The sequence below is a fragment of the Phalacrocorax aristotelis genome, chromosome 3 (assembly GCF_949628215.1).
Source record: "Phalacrocorax aristotelis chromosome 3, bGulAri2.1, whole genome shotgun sequence".
NCBI lineage: Eukaryota > Metazoa > Chordata > Aves > Suliformes > Phalacrocoracidae > Phalacrocorax > Phalacrocorax aristotelis.
Window position 1 is genome coordinate 24,840,185 of NC_134278.1, and position 21,638 is coordinate 24,861,822.

The 21,638-nt window shown below is 37.5% G+C and overlaps 1 protein-coding gene across 1 annotated transcript in view; it reads right to left on the reverse strand.

Moving 5' to 3' along the window:
- Positions 1-21,638, reverse strand: part of CSMD1 (CUB and Sushi multiple domains 1) — a 1,237,849-nt gene that overhangs the window by 480,029 nt on the left and 736,182 nt on the right. The window contains exon 6 of the mRNA XM_075086937.1: positions 12,258-12,370. Within this exon, the coding sequence (XP_074943038.1) occupies positions 12,258-12,370 (113 nt within the window). The remainder of the gene's footprint in view (positions 1-12,257; positions 12,371-21,638) is intronic.

The following is a 21,638-nucleotide window of genomic DNA, read 5'->3' on the forward strand; positions in this document are numbered from 1 at the left end:
CTTAGCTTTACATATTTTGTGGAGTTCAGTAAGAAACAGTGAAGTATTTGTAATAACATTCATAGGATTATTCCTGAAAGGAGTTAGAAAATTTATCTCAGTACAGTGCAGAATTCATGAATTTCCTTTTGCTTTAGTGTCATTGCTCTGATTTTCTTGAAGTTGAGTGCTCCTGTTTTGAAACAAAGCTTTTTCTTAATTCAGATGGCAGAGTCCAATCGAGTGCCCTGTTTGCTTTGCCTTGGTGCCTCACTCTTTCTGGGTTCTCCTCCAAAGACACAGTTATGGGAGTACTACCATTTTTTGGCTCTGGAAGAAATGATCTACAGTTCCAACTTTGGCAGCACCAGTATTCTCTCTGGATTCTTCTTATAGATCACACATTTTTTTCGTATTACTGAAAGTCATGTGGAACCTGCAAATAGATCATTAGCTGTCTCTTGGTTTTAGTCTGCTTGCATGCACGGGTTTAGCTTTACTTATTAAACTGTCTTTATCGCAGCCTACGAGTTCCCTCACTTTTACTCTTTTGATTGTCTCCCCCACCCCACTGTGGGGGAGTGCATGAGCAGCTGTGTGGCATTTAGTTGCTGTCTGGGGTTAGACCACAACACCTGCCTGAAGAATATTCTGTCTAATACACTATCCCAGTGTTTCTCTCACTAATGGCTTTCAAAATCTTCCCTACTAATCAGTATTATAACTCCAGAGAGCTTCACAGCAGGCAGAGATGTTTCTACTACATGGCTACCTGTAACAGCTGTAGGTTCCTGATCAGTTGGCTTCCTTTTTCCATCAATCCAGCAAAGTACTGCCTGTCACTATCAGACCTTCCACCTGCTCCCTGCACTGGAAATCTCTGCATGCACAGACCCAAGATAAATTGGTGTCTCAACAGATTTTTACAGAAATCTTTCTCATTCTATGTGTATAAGCTGACACAGGATCTGCAAGTTTTAAAAGAAGCACAGCCATTTGTTTTCTGTTAACCTTCTGCCTGTCACTTAGCTGGCCACTTGTCCTGATGGACTGCCTTAGCTCCTTTATGGTATCAATATATGATATATCATAATAAAACAAGTTCAGCAGGCATCAAGTCTTCAGCATCTGCAGATGTCTTCCACAGTTCTGGAAAACAGTTTCAACACAGTTTGCACAGTGAATATATACTATCACAGAACGCACTGAGTAGGAGTACATAGGAATTCTCTCTAAAAAATAAATCATAAAATGAGGGCTACTCAGTTCCTTGTTTGAATGCCACTGCAAATATAGTCTTTCAACTATAGAGTCAAAAGTTGATTTATGGTTCTTCTCCATTAATATCTCCATAGGGCCACTCAGTAGGATGATCAAAATGTTCATCAGAAAATCCTATTCTGAAGTCAATATCTGACCATCTTTTCAGGTTTTGTAGAGAAATGAAATCTGTAGTTTGGACTGAAAATATCTCTAAAACTCAGCTCTTACACGGATAATTTGACTGTTATCCATCACACAGCTGAACTTGAACAGAATTACAGTAGATAATGAAGAAACTGCAGGTATGGTAATACTGACATCCCACTATTTTATGACTCCAATTTTTTCCCATGCGGAAACTGACCATGTGAATGCTTTCAGTCTGTGCCAAATATTAAATAATGAGTCTAATTGATTATGTGATTAAATTTATGTTATGCATGTTTACCTGAAACCCATACTTTAATTTTAATACCTCCATCACTCATGCATATTCTCGTATTTTAAATTCCTAGGTGCACATTCTGCTGTTCTCTCTATATTGCTGCTAGCTGCTTTAGAGATTAGTGAACCCTAAGTTTTTTCCACATTTTCCAAATTAATTTGCTTCCACATTTTCCTAATGCATATTTTTGTACTGGAAAATATGAAGTTCACTAAAGGTGCATCAGTTTCATTATAAAAGAACAGCATAGAAAACAACTGTGTTAGAAGTTGAGTAGCCTTGGGACAGTAGTGCCTTCAAACAAGGACTATGGAAGACCTGGTATTGAGTGAGCATAACATAAACCTTGACAAAGAGCAGCTACAAAATCGGGGGTAATGTGTCTTGCTTTGGAAGTATTCCAACATGTAATTTATATGTCATCTTTTATTTTGCAGGTAATTTGGGGGAAAACAGTGACATATAAAAATGTGTACCAAGATGATACACTTCTCTGCAACCACAAATACATTATTCTGAATAGTTCTAGTGTGAACAACACCAGGCCAAACAAAAGGCAAAGAATGAACAGCTCTTACTAGATTGGCATCTGCTTAGTGGTGACATCATGAAGCTATGCCTGAGCCTTCTTAGCAACACAGAGACTTTACTAGACATTCAAGAAAGAAGTATCACCTGTAGTAACCTGATTGGAACTAAGTACAGGCTTCCACCTTTAATGAGCTCGCTCTAGTTTCTTCTGAAAATGTCCAAGAATCAGGGGTTCATAATAATATGTTCCTATTTGGTACCTTAGAATTGAGACTTTTTAAAAGTATGCCCTTGTGTTAAGAAAAATCTGTCTGTATTCTGAGTTTCTGTCAAATGTCTCACTTTGTTGTCACTGAGAAATTCTACCTAAAGTTTGGACCAAGAGACTTGAGGACAAAGCTTTATCCTAGGGTCCAATTCTTCTTTATTCTTGGTAAATGTAGTTCTTTTAGATATATACATTTTCTTTTTGTCACTCTAAGTCAACTTTTGGCTTTTGCTTTAAGTTGTGAGAAAAATAAATATTTTTTGACACCAAAACAGACAAGAGGGCCTATCTCTCTTAAGAATGCATGTTGACTTTATGAGGTGGCAGCTTAACAATAAATCCAAAGATTATTTCTACTGTCAAACACTGAAAAAAAAAAAGCTTCAAGGCTCTAAAAATGGGAGGAACAGAGACAGTTTTATCTGAAGGGTGTGCTGAACTCAATATATATGCCAAATTACTTTGTTTAAAAATTCTAAAGAGACATTACAGGAACAGCTATTTTGAGTAGCTAGCTTTTAGGGGATGCACATGCACAAGGAAACAGTCTGAATGTTTTCTCCTGCTCTTTCCTTGTCACATGGTATAGACTAACATTAAGCTAATAAAGGATATCTTATAATTTCACTACAGGAATAAAAGTACACCTTCAAAAAAATCAAGGTTTTTCAGAGAGGCTAAATATAGATTCAGTTTGTGGGAAGATGTCAAATACTGGTTTCATGAACATAGTTTTTATTCGATTAAAATTCTCCTTTTTGATCAAATGACCTGAATTTAGAAAAGAGAAAATACAGGTCACTGATTAGCAGTTTTTAGTATTTTATATTCTCAGTTTCCAATGTAAGACACATTAGGGGACTCCAGTTTTGAGACAGACTAAAAATCAGACTGGAAAAGGATTGTTTAGGTTAATTTTCTACTCACAATCAACAGTCACATAAGAAGTTTAGGCCAAAAGAATCTTACTTTTGATAGAAGAAAGATTTATTCCTTCTTACTTTGTAAACAAACATTCTCCAAGAACTTATCTCATTGCAGACTTGTACAGATTTTACCACATAGCTGAATAAGGGTCCTTGAAACGTAAATCAATTATACTAAACAAAAGTTCTGGGCAAATAGTTTAATATACCCTTACTCAAGTCTAAACAAGTCAAAATAAAAGACTTTCAACATAAATGACTTTCCGATACTCCAACGACTGTACTGATAGGATGTGGGGAAATCTGTAATTACATTATCAAAGTGGGGAAGAAACACCCAATGTGAAAGAACAAAAATCAAGGGGGGGGGGAAGGTAAATGAACAAGAGTGGTCCACCTACAGTGGCCATGACAGGCATATTAATACTGTTAAGAAAACATATTTATGCCTCTAAGGTACATTTTATAGTTTAACATGATTTAACTAAATAATTTCTTAAGTGTTCATGATTTCTTTTTTAGAAAAAAATAGCAGTAGTGTAAAATAAACACATGGGGAAAAATTTTAGCTGCAGATCAACTACTAGTTACTCTGATATTTTAAGAGCTAAAATCACTTAAGTGGTCACTGAAAGGTTCAAATAGCACCAACTCTCAATAAAAATGCAGTAAGTGGTGAAAATTATTTCCAATGAGAGATTTAAGGAGCTGAACCTCCTCAGTTTATGTAGGAGACTAAGAGGTGATTTGGTGCTTCAAAAAGGGGAATTATAAGCTTAACAAAGGGCTTTTTACTCTGTTGAGGGAAAACATGAGACCACTACTGGACACAGAAAGATCAAACCAGACTAATACAGTTGAGAAGACAGTGCTACATATTTAACAGTTGTCATGTTAACCACAGGAGAGCCAAGAGAGATGGTGGATTACCTACTTGCTGTTGTTTTAATATAAAAAACTGATTACTTTCCCGATAATAAAATTTAACCAAATATCAGTTATTTTCTCTTATTAATGGGGAATTTAACTCTTTAATGGCAAATCATATTCATCATCACTTAAGACCCAGAAAATAACCGTTTATTCTGGCTTTTTGATTTTATCAATTGCTTTTACTAGTTTTCTTTTCTAAATTTACTCTAAGTGACAATTATAATTGAAACCCCTGACTAAAAGTACCATGCATCAAGGATATGCCACAAATTCTTTTAACTTATCTCAAACAGCAATTCTATGGTTTTAAAGAATGTGTAGGAAGGAGACACACATATTTATATGCAGACTGACTGAATTACAAAAAATCGTTGAAAGAACTATTTTACCTAGCAGTTGATTTTACATTATTTCACTCATGGTTTTCCATTAGTACATATTTATTTCAGCAGCCTCATTATAGTCATTGTTTGACTTCAGGATTATCTGTTTGTTAAATACTGAATTATTCAAGGTAGTCAAACACAGCAGATAGATAACTTCTGGGACATAACGATCAAAATACCTAATACCTCCTTGAACCCCTCTGATAACTTGCCAAAAATAGCATACTTAATTTGAAAAACTCTAAACCACAGATGGAACACACCCATTAATCAGGTTTTGCTTTGTAAACTTTCTTATTTTAATTTTTTTAATGAATTTTGAAATAAATATTTAAATTCAGAAGATTAGTTTTAGTTAGCGTAGGAAAAAATATTGTGATTTTTTCTTTTAAAATGAAACCCAGAGGTATTAAAACAACCTTCTTCTATTGTTCTGGAAATAAGTGAAAGCTAAACAAGCATAGTTTACATGTTGTAAATACGCAAAAGCAGGGGATTCATTATCACACATTCTAAGTAAATCTGTGTATATCGATAAGCTTTGTTGCTGGGAAGTGCTAGGTTTTCGTCTTATAGTGAGACTGTTATTGTTAATACACCTCTGGGGAATTTACGCATTTATGAAGCACTGGCATATGACAAATCACATACTCTGCAACTCCCACTGAATATACAGTCTTTGTATATCAGCATAGGGAAGAAAAGGTTCATAATTGAGTGAATGTAATGTCTTTTTCCTTATGGCAATGCCATCACCGAACAAGGCTGAACAAGAACTGAGTCCAGTTATAGCCACTGGGAGTGTTGATTTCCCAGAGATCAACATTGCTGATATGGCACACATTAAGCAGACAAGGCAAAGCGTATCATTGCACTGTAATTTGTTCTGGTGGTTGTTCAGGGTCATTCAAACCAGGTCTCTTTCTGTGTAGAAACTCGGAAAGTATACTAAAAAAAATTCATAGGTTCACTGGGAAATTGAGGCATTACTATTTTTATTGATGAAATCAACATCAAAAGATCAAAAATCAAAACAAAGTAACAAGAGGGAGGGAAAAGGGGAAAAAAAAAAAACAAAAGAAAACAAAACCAAAAAAACCAAAGCCAAGCCTTCCATTCTATATCTAATAATTTTTAAAATTTCACAATTTTCTTTAAAATTCCACTCTGGCTGGATGGAAGATGGGACAATAAATCTGAATCAAAGGGAAATCCAAACACGTACCAGTTCAATATACCTTTTATACTACATTGTTTTATTTATGCATTCAGCTTGCCAAGCATTTTAAAATTATATTTACTTAATGCATTCAAGCATGTAATTCTAATATACTGCTTTAAATCTCTGATTTGCTTAGCTGGTTTTCTTGACCATGTTAAAAATCAGGGTACTAAATATTGCAAAAATGCAAGTTAGGTCTAAATTTGAAAAATTTGCTGAACAAATAAATGAACTATGCATAGGTTTAAATCTATTTGGTAGTTCCAATATTTTAATGAAATAAATTATAATAATTCTGTTTGCCAGTTCAAAAAAGCAAACAAAGAAAAATAATTACATTGGCTGCTTGCTAGTATTGGTTTTGGTTGATTGGAAATGACCAAGTTACAGCAATAATATAGCCATAACATGATAATAAATATGCTGCAAATTTGATATGAGTTGAAAAGAATAATGATAATCACAGACTGAGGGGTGTCTCTGCCCAGAGGCACAGGGCTCATCGTGGGGTACAGGGGAAGAGCATGAGCATTTGGGGATTGCACAAGGCTGATTATGGAGTATTTGGGGGAGGAACAAATGTCAGGGAAAGGGATGAATTGAGGTGGTTTGAGGAGGAACAGATATGCAGAAATATAGGAATAAGGGAATGGAAGGAACTGGTCATTACACCTGTGTGACCATGCCCTGTGCATGACGAGCTCAGTCTGTCCTGTTGCCTGATTAAACTCAATTTATAATGCTTTTCCTGGGTGAGGGACTCTATTCTCTGTGCATGTGTGTGTATGGGGGTCTGAGTGCAGCAACTGGAGTCAGACCATGGGCTGGAGGACTGTGTGTCTGTGGTGTAGCACAAGGGAGTGTGAGTGTGCAAGTGTGCAAGCACTCCCAAAGATCCAGCCAGATGAGCTGATGAGTAGGTGAAGTAGCCTGGGAGCTAGGGGGGTGGGGGGCGTGTATGTCTTGGAGGGTGAGGCACCTGGAGGAGGTGGCTACTGGAGGGGCCATAATGTCCTGCCAGCTGCTGGGAATACCAGCCTGGGGGTGTATCTGTGTGTGCTCACATGTAGGTCTGAGTACCAGCAACTGGAGTGAGGCTGCAGCCTTAGGGGCTCATACGCCCAGGTGCCAGCAGCTAGGGAGACTGCAATCCAGGGGCAGCTACTGGGAAGAACAAGTGTCCCAGCCCACTGCTGGAGGGATCCACATTGTCCATGCATTTGTTTCAAGTTAACAGATCTCCATACCCAAGAGGAGAAACAAGGTGAGGCCGTTGCTGCTGTCTGTATTCATATGAATACTGAGTATGTCTGCCAGTGTTAATCCATGTGGCAAGATGTGAATAAAGTATATATCTGTGTGGTATATATGTGTGCTCTGTGTGTGTTTGCCTTCTGGGAATACAGTAGTTTATTCCAGCTTTGGGCTGCATGTAGGGGCATGAGGCTGCTGGGTTCAGCAACTCTCAGTTCAACAGTGTGCTCTTAATCTTTCAGGGGGTTTTCTGTTTGGAGTTTATTTTTCTGGGTGCAGGTTGGCTGGGTTTTTTTTGTAACTCACACAATCACACAACTAGACATAAAAAAATAAGATTGGAATTGGCTCTATGTTATTGTTATTAAATAATGTTTGGGATTATTTTAAGGTAAGTCTGATTAAGTTCAACAAATGAAGCAGTTTTCACTCCATAGGAGCAGAGTGACCTGTTTCATACATGAGCAGAATTTAGAGTCTCAAAAGAGTACATAACAACAGGTACTACTTCATTTCTATTTAGTTCAATGACTGTTATTTTTTGGAAAAAGCGATTAAATTTAGTATTACAAAAACACTTTTCAAAATACAAAAATTTCAAGAGAGGCTTTTATACTAATGAAATAAAAGGTCTGAGGCACATATTGAATAGCCATTCTTTCCATTTGCCCAGACAGTACAGAATGAGTAGACCCAAAAGCAGCTGCTCTCTACATGGAAAGGAAATGTTGATTAACTCTGGTATGATACACCATGGGGAGAGACCATTACCTGTAGTGACTTCCAGGACTGAGGAATTCCATTCCTTCTTAACCTAAGTCCCAGTGAAACCACAAGGATGTGTGAGATCAAAAAGCTGATTGACAATGAAAATACTAAACATATATTTGTGCATTGGGTTTGTGTGGCAAGGTTTTGGTAGTGGGGGCTACAGGGCTGGCTTCTGTGAGAAGCTGCTAGTCGCTTCCTCTTTGTCTGATAGAGGCAATGCCAGCCAGCTCCAAGATGGATCTGTTGCTGGCCAAGGCCGAGCCCATCAGTGATGGTGGTGCCTCTGGGATAACATATTTAAGGGGAAAAAACTGCTGTGCAACAGCAGCCAGAAAAGAGTGAGAATATGTGAGAGAAACAACCCTGCAGACACCAAAGTCAGTGAAGAAGGAGGGGCAGGAGGTGCTCCAGGTGCCGGAGCAGAGACTCCCCTGCAGCCCATGGTGAAGTGAAGACCATGTTGAGGCAGGCTGTCCCCTGCAGCCCATGGAGGTTAATGATGCAGCAGATATCCACCTGTAACCCATGGAGATGGAGCAGGTGGATGCTTGAAGGAGTTTGTGACCCCATGGGAAGCCTATGCTGGAGCAGGCTGCTGGCAGAACCTGTGGACCTGTGGAGACAAGATCCCATAGTGGAGCAGTCTAGTCCTGATGGACTGCACCCATGGAAGGGACCCATGCTGGAGAAGGTCATGGAGGACTGTCTCCCATGGGAATGACCCCACACTGGAGCAGGGGAAGAATGTGAGGAGGAAGAATCAGCAGAAACATGCGATGAACTGATGACAACCCCAATTCCCCATCACCCTGTGTGGTTGATGGGGAGGATGTAGAGAATTCAAGAGCAAAGTTGAGCCTGGGAAGAAGGAAGGGGTGGGGGGAAGGTGTTTTTAAGATCTAGGATTTATTTCTCATTATCCTACTCTTATTTGATTGGCAATAAATTAAAAAAATTCCCCCAACTTGAGTCTGTTTTGCCTGTGATGGTAAGTGGTGAGTGATCTCTCCCTGTCCTTATCTTGACCCACAAGCCTTTTGTTCAATTTTCTCTCTGCTGTCCAGCTGAGAAGGGGATTGATAAAACAACTTGGTGTGCACCTGGAGTCCAGCCAAGGTCAATCCATCACAGTCCTTATGATGTAATTTGCAAATGCACAAGCTACCACTTTTTGATGAATATATTTATGTAATTTTGTATGTTAATATCATTTACACCAGATAGCTATTAAAAAGATCTATATGCTCTAAGGACTCTAGAATACAATAACTTACTATCTGGCAAGGTGTAATAGGCTGCTTTCTTTTAATATCTAAGGTCTGCAATCAAATGAATTCCCTATTTCCCAAAACTATGGAGTCTAATATTCTTGTTTGGCACAATTATATAGCTTTACCACACATGTACCAAAAAAAAAAATAAAAAAAATCACTTTATGAAGGAACCAAGCGAACAGTCAAAAAAGACAGCACAGGCTGATTTAAGGGACCATTCCTTCTAAGCAAGAAGCAGTCAAGTAATATAGGAAAGTGGAGTCCTGAATGTCCTGAGGATGTTAGCCAAGATCTAGGAACCCTGAGAAAATAGAATAATAATCAAAAAGAATCTTGGGTTTTGGTCAGACTGGCAATGGGTACTTGTCTATTAGGAAAGTGAGTGTTTAATGGATACTTCAGAAAGTCTGTGTATTTACTTTAACTGACTTAATGACAGGGTAGTTCAACTACATATCAATCCCAACTAAATGTGGGCATACTGGAATAGTCAGTTTAAACAACTGGAAATAGTTGACCATAAGGAAAATGTTTCTCTGAGGTCTGAGAGTTATATAGCCTCAGGAATCCTACAGGATTTGCCAGGAGAACGTAGATAAAAATTGCACCTGGGTACAACCAGACATTAGAGGCATCCTGTCACTGTAAGGGTTTTCTGCCAGAAAACAAGGTAATGTATTTCACAGGATTTTTTACTTTTTCTTTTTTTTCATGATAGGCTCAAATAATGATTTGACTTATAAAAGCACCTAAGATGGAAATACCTGTCAAAGTTGAATTTTAGCAGAAAAAAGTTTATGAAATCAAAAAAATTAAGGGAGAGGCTGAGAGATCTCGGGTATTTTAGCCTGGAGAAGAGAAGATTTGGGGAGGGGATCTTACTGGTGTGCATCAATACCTGATGAGATGAGAGGGTGTAAAGAAGATGGAGCCAGATTCTTCACGGTGATATCCATTGACAAGACATGCAGCAATAAGCACAAACTGAAACACAGAAAATTCCACTTAAAAATAAGTGGAAGCTTTTTTACTGTGAGGGTAAACACTGGCATAGGTTGCCCAGAAAGGTCATGGAGTCTCCAACCTTGGGCGTATTCAAAACCTATCTGCACATAGTCCTGGGAAGCATGCTCTAGGTGACCCTTCTTTAAGGAGGGCTAAGTGACCTCCAGGGGTCCTTTCCAACCTCTGCTACTCTGTGATTTGTGGTACTAGTAGACTTCTCTAGTTGTAAATATAATTGTTAGTTCTGCTTAAAATAAAATACGGAATTATTGCTTAGTTCTCAAACATACCTGTAATAGAAAGAATTACTAAAGCTGTATAATAGAAATGAATTAATGAAGCTGTTAGATCAACCAGATTTTGATACCACTCTGACTTTTCATCCTATGTGTGTTGAAAAACTGTCTCCTAGCTTATAATGTTTATATCACTAACATAGGAATTTATTTAATTGCTATCAAACCTGATAAAGATATATAGCTGTGGCTCATGTAATGCAGATATGTTTATATTTCATACAGTACATGGTATAAACTTGCATTTTAAAAGGATAATGTAAAATAATAAAGGAAATTTCCATAAGTGTAAAAATCTGAACTGTAATAAGATACTTCCACCTGTCTTTCATGAGCAGTATTCTATATCAGTGAAGTTTACCCTAACACCCAATATTTGACGTATTATGCAAAGCAACAGATATACATCTGAAACAATGATCTCCCCAGATACTTCCCTAAACCTTTAATTCCATGGTAAGTATTTGTTTAGAGATAAGATATATTGAAAAAGAACAAAAAAGTAGTTTTCAGTGTTGGTTATTCTATCCCAAACTTTACTTTGTTATTCTGTTGTTTCTGGGTTTTCTGGTGCATCAGCAAGATAAGCCCCATTGTTTTTGTGATCTCCATTTAATAGGCTTAAGACACAGAGTTAACATAAGCAGTGCATTTAAATTCATAGTCACCAACAGAGGTATTATATATGCATCCTCAGTAAGCTTTGTAAAAATAAGTAATAAGTGCAAAGAATCAGAGAATACATACCTGTGTTGTATTGCCAAAGTGACATTTAAGACTACGGGGTTTTTTTTTACTAAAATTGTCAAAAACTTTTTAAAGAGAAAAGAACTATGTATGTTGAATGCTTTTATATGCATTACACATATATGCCACAGTCACCAGAAACATAGAGTTGTTGCAGTGTATTTGTCTTTTCTAAAGTGCTGCAAGCCCTACAGTTTCAGGAATAAAAGGAAGGTCTAAACTCATAAATGATTTGCTGGTGTGCAGGGTAAAACGGTTGAAACAGCTAATGTAAGCACAGAATTTAAAAGCACAGATAAATTAAGAAGCTCTTCTGTTTTCAATATAACTACAGTGTCTTTCATCTTGAGTAATGATTTATGAAGTACAAAAATCAATAAAGATTCCATTCTAAAAAAATTGCATTTTAATGAATATCTTGGTGAACATAAGCAGCAGTTGACAGCAACACTGACATCCTCTTGTCTTCTTTTCAAGTTGGATATGTAAATCTATGCAGGAGCCTGAAGTATGATTTGTGCTATGCTAGGGATGTGTTAAAATTCCAAATGATGAACATAGCTTCCGGATACGAGGTAGATTTTGAGTAATGAAGGAAGACAATATTTAGATAGGGGCATGCCTTTGTGTGGAATTGACTTTCTGCAAGTTGCATTCCAGGCATGTTTTTAAAGCAAAGATCAGACTGAATACAGAACAATCTATTATAGAAAAAGTGAGCAATCAAATACATACTTAAAGCAAACTGTAATGTGAAGCACAGATACTTTCTCCAAAAGCAAATCCCTAGAGATGCCCAATCACGCAAGGATGACTGATACTCAGTGTAAGAGCAGTAGTAGTATGAGTCAGCTCTTTAATACATCCCTGATATTTAAACACAAATTTCTAACACTGCCACTTTAGCAATGCTTAAAGATAATGGACTTTTTTTCTGCACTTTTATACGTTTCCTACCTTGGAACTGAGCATTAAATCCCTTTCGTCGGTGGTTGCTGTCAGATGTAAAATGGAGTCGTAACCAGTTCTTACTGCTGATAACAGGTGAAGGTAGATTCATACCAGTCAACCTGGTAAAAGAAAAAAAGATGCAAATGGCTGAAAAATTCATGTGTATAGTACTTAGAAGAAAAAAACCCCAACAAAATAACCAAAAAATATTGTACTGTTTACAATATATCTGACAACAGTGATTCACTGTCATCTAATCTCATTTTATTACTAGTTTAGTAACTATTACCCTGGGAGAAATTTTTCCTGTTCCATTACAGCTGGCCATTTTATGGACAAAACTTGTATCTCCACACTACTCTCTTGTGAAATAAAGAAGAAAAGCAATTACCTTGTGCGCACATGTGTGTACATATGTAAGTGTGTGTCAAATCATTCAGCAAAAATTAAGCTAATTCAGTTATGACAAAATTTTATCGTCTGACTCCCTGCTGTGTCTGTTACCTCACAAGAAGCCAAATCTCAGGTGTTAAGAAAGGATAAATAAGGCTTATGGGCAGTGGTTAATGGTAAGCTTGGGTGGTAAGTTATTGGTACATTACTATTCTGCTAGAACTGTTTTTGTGTGTACTAACTCCTATACATATTTAATACAAAAGAGAAGTTTAAACAGAACTGAATGCAGGCTAACTAGCTTGCACGGCTATGGATATTGTGAAGAAAGAGTGCACAAAAAGAATTTGTCCATTAAAGGCAACAGGCCCTTGGACCACTTTGGGCCGCACCATAGTCTATCATTGCACCACATCATTTGTTAATATGAGCACACTCAAGTGGTTAGCACAGATTACCTGATACACTGTAAATTCATGTCTTAGTTTACAAGGTGGCTTCTTTTTATATGACCATACTCTAAGTTTCAGATTTAGACATTTATTTTTTTTTCTTTCTGAATAACTCTGGAGAACTACAAGAAATGTAGTTTCTCCCTTTCAAAAATGTTGATTACAGAAACAAAACCCAAGCTGATCAACATCAGAAATTCTCAGCTAAAGGATACCTTGTGTGAGGTTGTGTTTGTCAATACTAGTGCTGACACCATGCATATTATCAGAGCTAAAAAAACCCCAAGATTTGAAATAAGATTGTATCTTTCTGAAATGAATCAATGCAGTGATATAGATGCCTTTTTCATTGCAACATATAATTTCAGAGTTTCATTAAATATCCTAGATTACTAAGAAACCCATCATGTTAAGAAATACTGATGCTGGAGTAGTCTATTTACAGTCATGGCTGAATCCCTCTTCTTTCTGTAATGGAATAAGACCAACATACTGAAATATAGAAATTATTAACAGAACTGTCTTTTTTTCTTCATTAGAACATATAAACTACCTCAGAGAAATTTCTGTTCTCATTTATAATCTCATTTTCTTTAACTGTTTTTTTTAAAAAAAGGAACAACGACACTCTACTTAAAATTTTTAACAGCTCTGATGTAAAAAAAGGATAGATTCTTTAAAGGAGGATTTATAAATTTCAAAATGTTGGGGCTGGCATTTAATAGTTCTTACAGGTGTTGGTCAAAACAATTAACCCTATAAATATTTCTACACCTCACTCAAATGGGCTTGATACTTTACATACTCTTCCATACATCGTTTGGATGTATGCACAGTGTATTTTAAAAGCTCCTTAGATTGGGCACTCTAAATATTTCTATGAACTGGCATTTGCTATTTCAAAGCCACCTACAGTTTGGGTATACCTACAGAAACTACAGTGATATAATTAAAAGGAAGAGAAAAAACTAAACCATATGTGGAATACCAAAAATATTTATTTTGCTAGTACTTCTTCACTATTGATACAATATATGCTAAATATAAAGGTTTTTATTATATATAGGCTGCAGTTCATATCACTGAACTGATAACTCATTTGTCCGAATACACAAACTCATCTTCGAGAAATAGTGCTCTGGGGGTTTGTTTTCCTTTCTAAGTGAAATATAAGTGTAGTAACATTCTCACTGGCCTATCCAGAGCTCTGGATTTCAAAGTTTGCAAAACTTCTGGTTGAAATATTAAATTACTATATGAATTTAATTGTACATTAATAAAAGAGTAAAAGAGCATAATTGTAAAAGTACATTCAAAGCAGATCTTTCATTAACTACATCTCTAATAAACAGCTATTTTCCAGACATGCAATATACACAAATATTTTCAGAGCTATGTGAACCCTACAAGGTATAGCTAAATAGTCTCAAAACCTCCTGTTACCCTAAGAAAGATAATGATAATACAACCACAACACAGATGATTTCTGTTGCTGTGTACTAGACAGTAACAGGTTCTTTACCAGCCACGCTGTTTGTGTTTTAAGAAAATTAGGAAGTGAAATACGACTTAGTGGCTAATTTAGTTGTAAGGCTAGTTTGGGAAGTAAGCTTGTAACCAGCGTATGACATGGTCTTTTTCCTGTAAAGTGTTCAAAACCTCTTCACTGTAGTACCCAAAATCAGAAACGGCAACAAATTCTGAATGGGGGATTAGACTGCAATCCTTTGGCCACCACATATACATCCAAGGGGGTGCCCCTACACAAAATACTTCACTCTGACATTCATCATGTGCAGGTGGGACTTCCCATAAGCAACGTAAGGGTATCCAGTAATGGCAGACCAAAAATTTTGTGAGTACAGTGTAAAATTGCACCTTACATGTTAACTGACTATTTAACTGGAGTTTTGAATGGCTGGCAACCCAAGCTGTCTATGAAAAAGAGAGGTGGACATGGTTACCGCTGAATGTGGCAGCTTGCCACTTGAAGTGGTACAGCAGGCAGATCTGTAACTCACACAAAGGTTGAATGTAGTATTAAAAACTGATTTGTTTCCTTCTTACTTATTTCTAGGTCACATTTATCAAGGAATAGGACACAAAAATCTCCACCACACAGCAAACGTCCTAATGTAACAAAAGTTTTAATAACAACACAGGTGTGCTCCTTGAAGAAAAGTAAACACCAGTACTGTCAAGGAAAGTTTGTTTCCAGTCCCAGAAAGCTGAATATATTTTCTGACATGAAAGATACAAAACCTGGGGGAGAGGTCCCTAAAACACATGGTCTATCATTTTTCTGGTACACAAAATACATCTCCATGGCCAGGGGAAGGGCTTTTAAGTCATCTATTTGAGTTCAATAATAGAGAGGCTGGACACCACTGCTCAACTAATAAATGACATATTGATTCCTCCCAGTCCCACAAAGAACAACAGAGTGCTTTTTTGGAGGCTGCAGAAAGAGGAGGAACATTTCATTTGAGCTTTATGAATTGAGAGGTGCACATTGTGCCACAATTTCTGACTAAGGGCCCATATGGTTTCTGTGTGCTGGCACTAGTGCAGTGTGTTTCCTCTGACTCATTGCAACCTTTACTGTTATGGGCTAATGTTTTGTATTAATTGAGTATTCATGGAAAACAAGATGTTTGGTTAAGTCTGTGCTAGTAAATTGAACAGTGGTACTAGACACCAATTCCTGCTTGACACTATACACTATTAAATGTTACAACAACAAATCTCAGAATTGTAGCATTCCAGAACAATTTGGTTTGGAAGGGACCTTAAAGATCATGTAGTTCCAAGCCCCCTGCCATGGGAATGGACACCTTCCATGAGACCAGGTTGCTCAAAGCCCCATCCAGCCTGGCCTTGAACACTTCCAATGATGCGACATCCACAACTTCTTTCAGCAACCTGTCCATTGCCTCACCACCTTCATCATTAAACTCTTCTGCCCATGATTGACTAGAGTTTCCTCAGTTTTTCATGGGCACAGCATAGGCATTAGTCTAAACTACAGGGTCCCAATAGGCATTGTGAAATGTGATCACTTCTGAGGTGTTCAGGAAAAACTAACAGGCATGATTTAATCATGCCTTTAGGTTGCTCTGAAAGCAAAGGTGCAATTGAAGAAAAGTTGTCTTTACTACAAGTGGGCACACAGAGTATTAATTTCTGTTGCATAGGAAATGAAATAGAGAAACTTTAGCTCAGATTAGGTATTACATGGAAAATCAGATTAAGACTTGGAACTCTTTTATATCAGACAGAAATTATTCCGATGAGGTAAAGAACCACATTTCTTAGTATCAAAGTCCTCTTCAGAGGATTTCATACTTTGACCCTCATTGAGAATTTCTCCAATGTTATCTAAAATGAATATTGGAAGCTTTTCTCACATCTTTTTTAACTGACTACACTTATTGTTTTGGGAGTAATGCAAAAGAAATTGAAATCTTCAGTTATCTTTGAGTTCTGCCTCCACTCTGGAAAGGGTAATGCTTTACTGAAACCAGTTTTAAGACCTAGCGTGCGATAGCCTGACTTGGATAGAAGTGATATCTAATCTAAATTACATTAATCAAGTTTTTCACATACACACACAAACACATTTGTATATAATGTTATATAACCAGCCAGTCAAAAGAGGTGAATACCCCGCTTTACTGAGCATTGGTGTGGACAAGTGGATTTACAAGATGGAGTACTGCATGCAGTTCTGGGCCCCACAATTTAAGAAAGATGTGAAGGTCCCTGAATGCACCCAGAGGAGGGCAACAAAGCTGGAGAAGGGGCTGGAAGGAAGGTCCTATGAGGAACAGCTAAGGCCTCTGGGCTTATCTGGTTTGGAGACAAGGAAGCTGAGGGGCAACCTCATTGCTCTCTACAGTTTCCTGAGGAGGGTAAGCGGAGAGGGAGGTGCTGAGCTCTTCTCCGTGGTACAGTGACAGGGTGCATGGGAATGGTTCAAATCTCCACCAGGGGAGGTTTAGACTGGCCATTAGGAAGGAATTCTTTACCGAGAGGGTGGTCAGACACTGGAACAGGCTTCCTAGAGAGGTGGTTGATGCCCCAAGCCTATCAATGTTTAAGAGGCATTTGGACAATGGCTTTAACAACATGCTTTGGTCAGTGTTGAAGTGCTCAGGCAGCTGGACTAGGTGATCATTATAGGTCCCTTCCAACTGAAATAGTCTATTGCATTCTATTCTATTCTAGCATTTTCTGGAACTACTTGGTCTGATTTGAAGAAGTGTTGAGTTTTCGTCTCAGCTACTGATGACAGCAAGGCCCTTAGCTTCTAACATGAGCGAGTTAAAATCGGTTGTCACTTGGACAAGTGACAGGCTTGAATGTTCTGTGCTAAGGAATATTTGAGGCCATGCACTGAATGTGAATTAAAGGTAACAAAATAGTTGTTTATCCACTGAGTATCAATCACTCAGTGACCTGTTAAGGAGCATTCCCATTGGAGAGGACCAAACAGAACATAATTTTTCAAACAACATTGTATAATGATGCATTCACCTGAGGGCTCAGGAGGAAGATTGCATGGGGAACCTTAAATCTCTCATTTCTGTGTACTAGATGTTGCACTGTGCTCTATGGGACAAGTCAGACTTCCAGGGAATTCTTGCACATGCTGCCTGTTACAGCACCGTAAAGAACAAAAGGGCCAGGTTTTGAGAGCTTTATAGTTATATTAGTATTATACTACACCTCTGCTGATAAAAACTGCTTCTCACAAGAAATACTGAGAAATAATTAAACCATATCAGCTACTCCCCTAGATCTGAAGGTGTGCTGGTTTTGGCTGAGAAGGGGTTAATTCTCCTCACTGTGGGGGTCAGCTACCTTTCCAGCTTCCCACGCTCTGCCGCGTGGCGTGGCAGGGGGGGCTGGGAGGGGCAGGGCCGTGGTGGGGGCGGCTGACCCCGACTGGCCAATGGCAGGTTCATTCCATACCATGTGACACCATGACCAGTATATTGAGGGGGGGCAGTGGCAGCGCGGGGGCGGCGCGGCGCCGGGTCGGCGGGCGGCAAGCAGCGAGCGGCTGCGGCGCGTGCGGTTTGTTTCGGCGGTTCGTTCCCCCTCTCTCCTCCCTTCCCCCCTCCCCCGGGGCTTTGCGCCTCTCGTTGTTCTCCTTTACATTGCATTTCTACTGTTGTTTCTTTTAATTTTCATTATTAAACTGTTCTTATCCCAACCCACAAGCGTTACCCTTCTGATTCTCTCCCCCATCTACCGGTGGGGAGTGAGCGAGCGGCTGTGTGGGGCTGAGCTGCCGCTAAACCACAACAGAAGGCAGCCTAGCTGTAGCAGCATCAGAAATAGCAGAGAAGGGTCTCTTACTTTTTCTTTTGAGCAGTAAACGATCTGTTTCACGTTTTACTACTTTAAGTGATGATTTAGTTTTGATTCTTATTCCATAATTTCCTCACATTAACCTACTGTTTACAGGAGTAATAAGGCATTCAGTTTTCATATAATCTTGAATAAGAAATGTTTTCCTTATGTGTAGTATGTCAGATATAAAAGCATAATCCCCTCTGAAGTCTACATTGCATTATCAAGAGATTTTGTTAGGTTTTATTAAAATTATTAAAGAGGTTTGTCACTAAAATATTCTTTCTCTAGCTGAAATTTTCCAGTAGTTAGAAGATCTTGTTTGACTCAAATTCCAGTATAGCAACACTACTTTACATTTAATTAAGAGAATTATCTAGAGAGGAAGAACAATTTTGGTTTTGATTGTGGATTTGCTAAGAAAAGAAAGTAATTCATGTTTCTGTCTGAACAAATAAATGAAAAGCTGTTTCCTTTATAGGGTTTTTGACATTGTTTTGACTATAACCAAAAGATAATCTATAGTTATCATAGACAGCTATTGATACTTCACTTCCATGTAATTGTAACTGCAAGAAACAATTAAAATACATTAAATTTGTGGGTTCGGGCAGTTTTTTTGTCAATTCATTTATTTTAGCTATTTCCCCCATTTTGCATTCAGCCAAATGTCTATATGTGGTTGAATTAACATTACTTGTTCCAAGATATAATACAAGAGTAAATAAACATAATTTAATCAAGTGTAAACAAAATAAAATGAGATTTGAAAATACAAGCTGTATAAGGGCTAGTTGAGACTTAAAAAATACACAGAAGCCTTCCAACAAAACTCATTATGCATCAGGTTTTAATATTTCTGCTATTTCAATATTCAGCTAACCACAAAAGTATTTCTAATTTTAATAATTTTTTAAAAAAATTTTGGAAATTTTTTAAAACGTTTACTGAGTTTCTATAACAGGTATCTGGGTTAGGATCTGAAGAGAGAAAACTGTACCCTAATTATAAATTTGGAACCAACTTTAATTTTGAAATCCTCTCTGCTAAAATAATTATATAAGCATTAATACAGATACATGTCAAAACAAGAACTTCCAGGGATCATCCCTTGCTACTAGGCAAAATAACAGGAACTAATTTACAAAAGGGTGAAGTATGATGGCTTCACCAAATACATAAAGACAATGTGTGTGCATTCATTTATGTTCTTCCTGTATGTAGTACATATTCTATATGTATAGAAATGCTATATTCAATACAGATATATTAAGCAGTATGTTAGAGGTCTATTACCTCAAACTCACTGTAACATCAGGATAGCCAAGACTGTATCTGTTATCAACTAAGAGTATGTAATGAGCTGCATTTGTCCCATGTTTGTAAATGCATAGCTCTATAAACTGTGTTGGAAGGCACATGTGACATTGAAACATGCCTACTGTGGCTGAAGTTGCACACACAGACGAAATGCTCTAACAAGTGCTTGTTGCCTAAAAGAATGACATTCTCTTCTGTTCTTTCTCCTCCTGCATTTACTACTCCTTCCTCAATCCTTTTCTTCCGTATTGCCTGTCCTCCTGTGTATCAACTTTGATTCTTGCTTGAATTTCTGTGATGTGATTTAATTCATTAAAATTGCAGAAAATTATCCACTTTATTTTCCTCCTCCAGTCAGATGTCTGTGTCCCATTTTAGTGAATTAAACTGCTCATGGAAAAGAGATGAGGCAGAGTTGGCACAAATTCAGTGTCAGGAGCACAGGAAGGTAAAGTCAAATGGAGACTCACTGCATATTGTGGAGTTGTAGCTGCAGGTCACCACTAGGGAGGGAAGAATTTACAGCTAAATATAAATTAGGGGACAACAGCAAAATGTAAGAGCAGACAGCTGGTCTAACAACAAGACTATTTGTATTACCAGTGAAGTGGAACAATACTTATTTTGCTTGATAAGAGAGGCCAGACTATCGCCTAGATAAGAACTAAATAGAACAGTTTCACAGAAAAGGTTTAAAATGTCTCTTCTTCACGTGGAATTCGAAATAAGAGGCTATTTATAATAGCTAACATAATCTACCAGGAAAGGGTTCAGAAGTGGGGAGAGAGAGAGAGAAGGGGAGGGTGAGAGGTTTCTCATTTAAAGTATTTAGATCAAGCATGATTTTTCTCTCCCTTCTTCACCTGTTTTCATAACCATGTGTAAGTGGTTGTTTATTCTGGATCCAGTGAATAATACTTCCATTTGCATTTTACCTTGATATTGCTTGGGATGAGAATTAAATCAAATGAGTAGATGTTTTTGGGTGAGCTTTTTTACCCTAATGCTGTAAGTTATTAGGAGAACCTTAGCAAGTCTTACAGCACCCCTACTCTCCTGAGAATTGTTCAGGATAACAGGGTATATTTCTGGGAAGCTGAATGAGACTGACAGAGCTGCTTTCAGGTGTGTCAGGAAAACTGATGACTAAGCAATCCAGAAGGCTTCTGCTGTACAGGATAAATTTGAGAGGCACCTTATGTCCTGAGGGACCACAAGGAGTTTGCCACCAAACTTGATATTAAAATATTTTTGTCAGTCTGGGCCTAAGATAATAGCTTGAATGAAACCAAAAAATTGATGAGTATGAAAAGGATGGAAGAAAGGAAGACAAATATAAATGAGTAAGGGAATAAGCCCCAAATAAAGTCTTAAGAGATTGTAAATTTCAATGAATCAGACCCTTTGAGTAGTCTAAGAATCCTACATTTTTATTTGCTCTGTTTTCCTACATATTGGGAGTAGAAGGTTTAAACATTAATAGATGAGAGCATGCTGTAAAGTTCTTCAAAATGAAATAACCAAACATTAAATGAAAGACTATGTTCCATAATCATATTATATGGAGCCACTGTGAAGTTATTACATTCATTAAGCTCATTACTAACTTCATTGTATTACAAGAAAACATTGCCTGGTAAACATTTTGGATGTATTTTTCATATGGAATAATTAAAAAGAGAAAAGTAAGTAGACTTTGCCTGTGATAATGAATTTTGAATATCTGATGAAGTTATTATAGAACATTTTCAAAGTCTGCTAAAGTGTTACTCACTGTCTTCATTCCCTTCTCATGGCATATATTAACTGTTACAATGAAACATGTTGATGACTGATCTATTTAAAGCTAAATTATTATAATTTA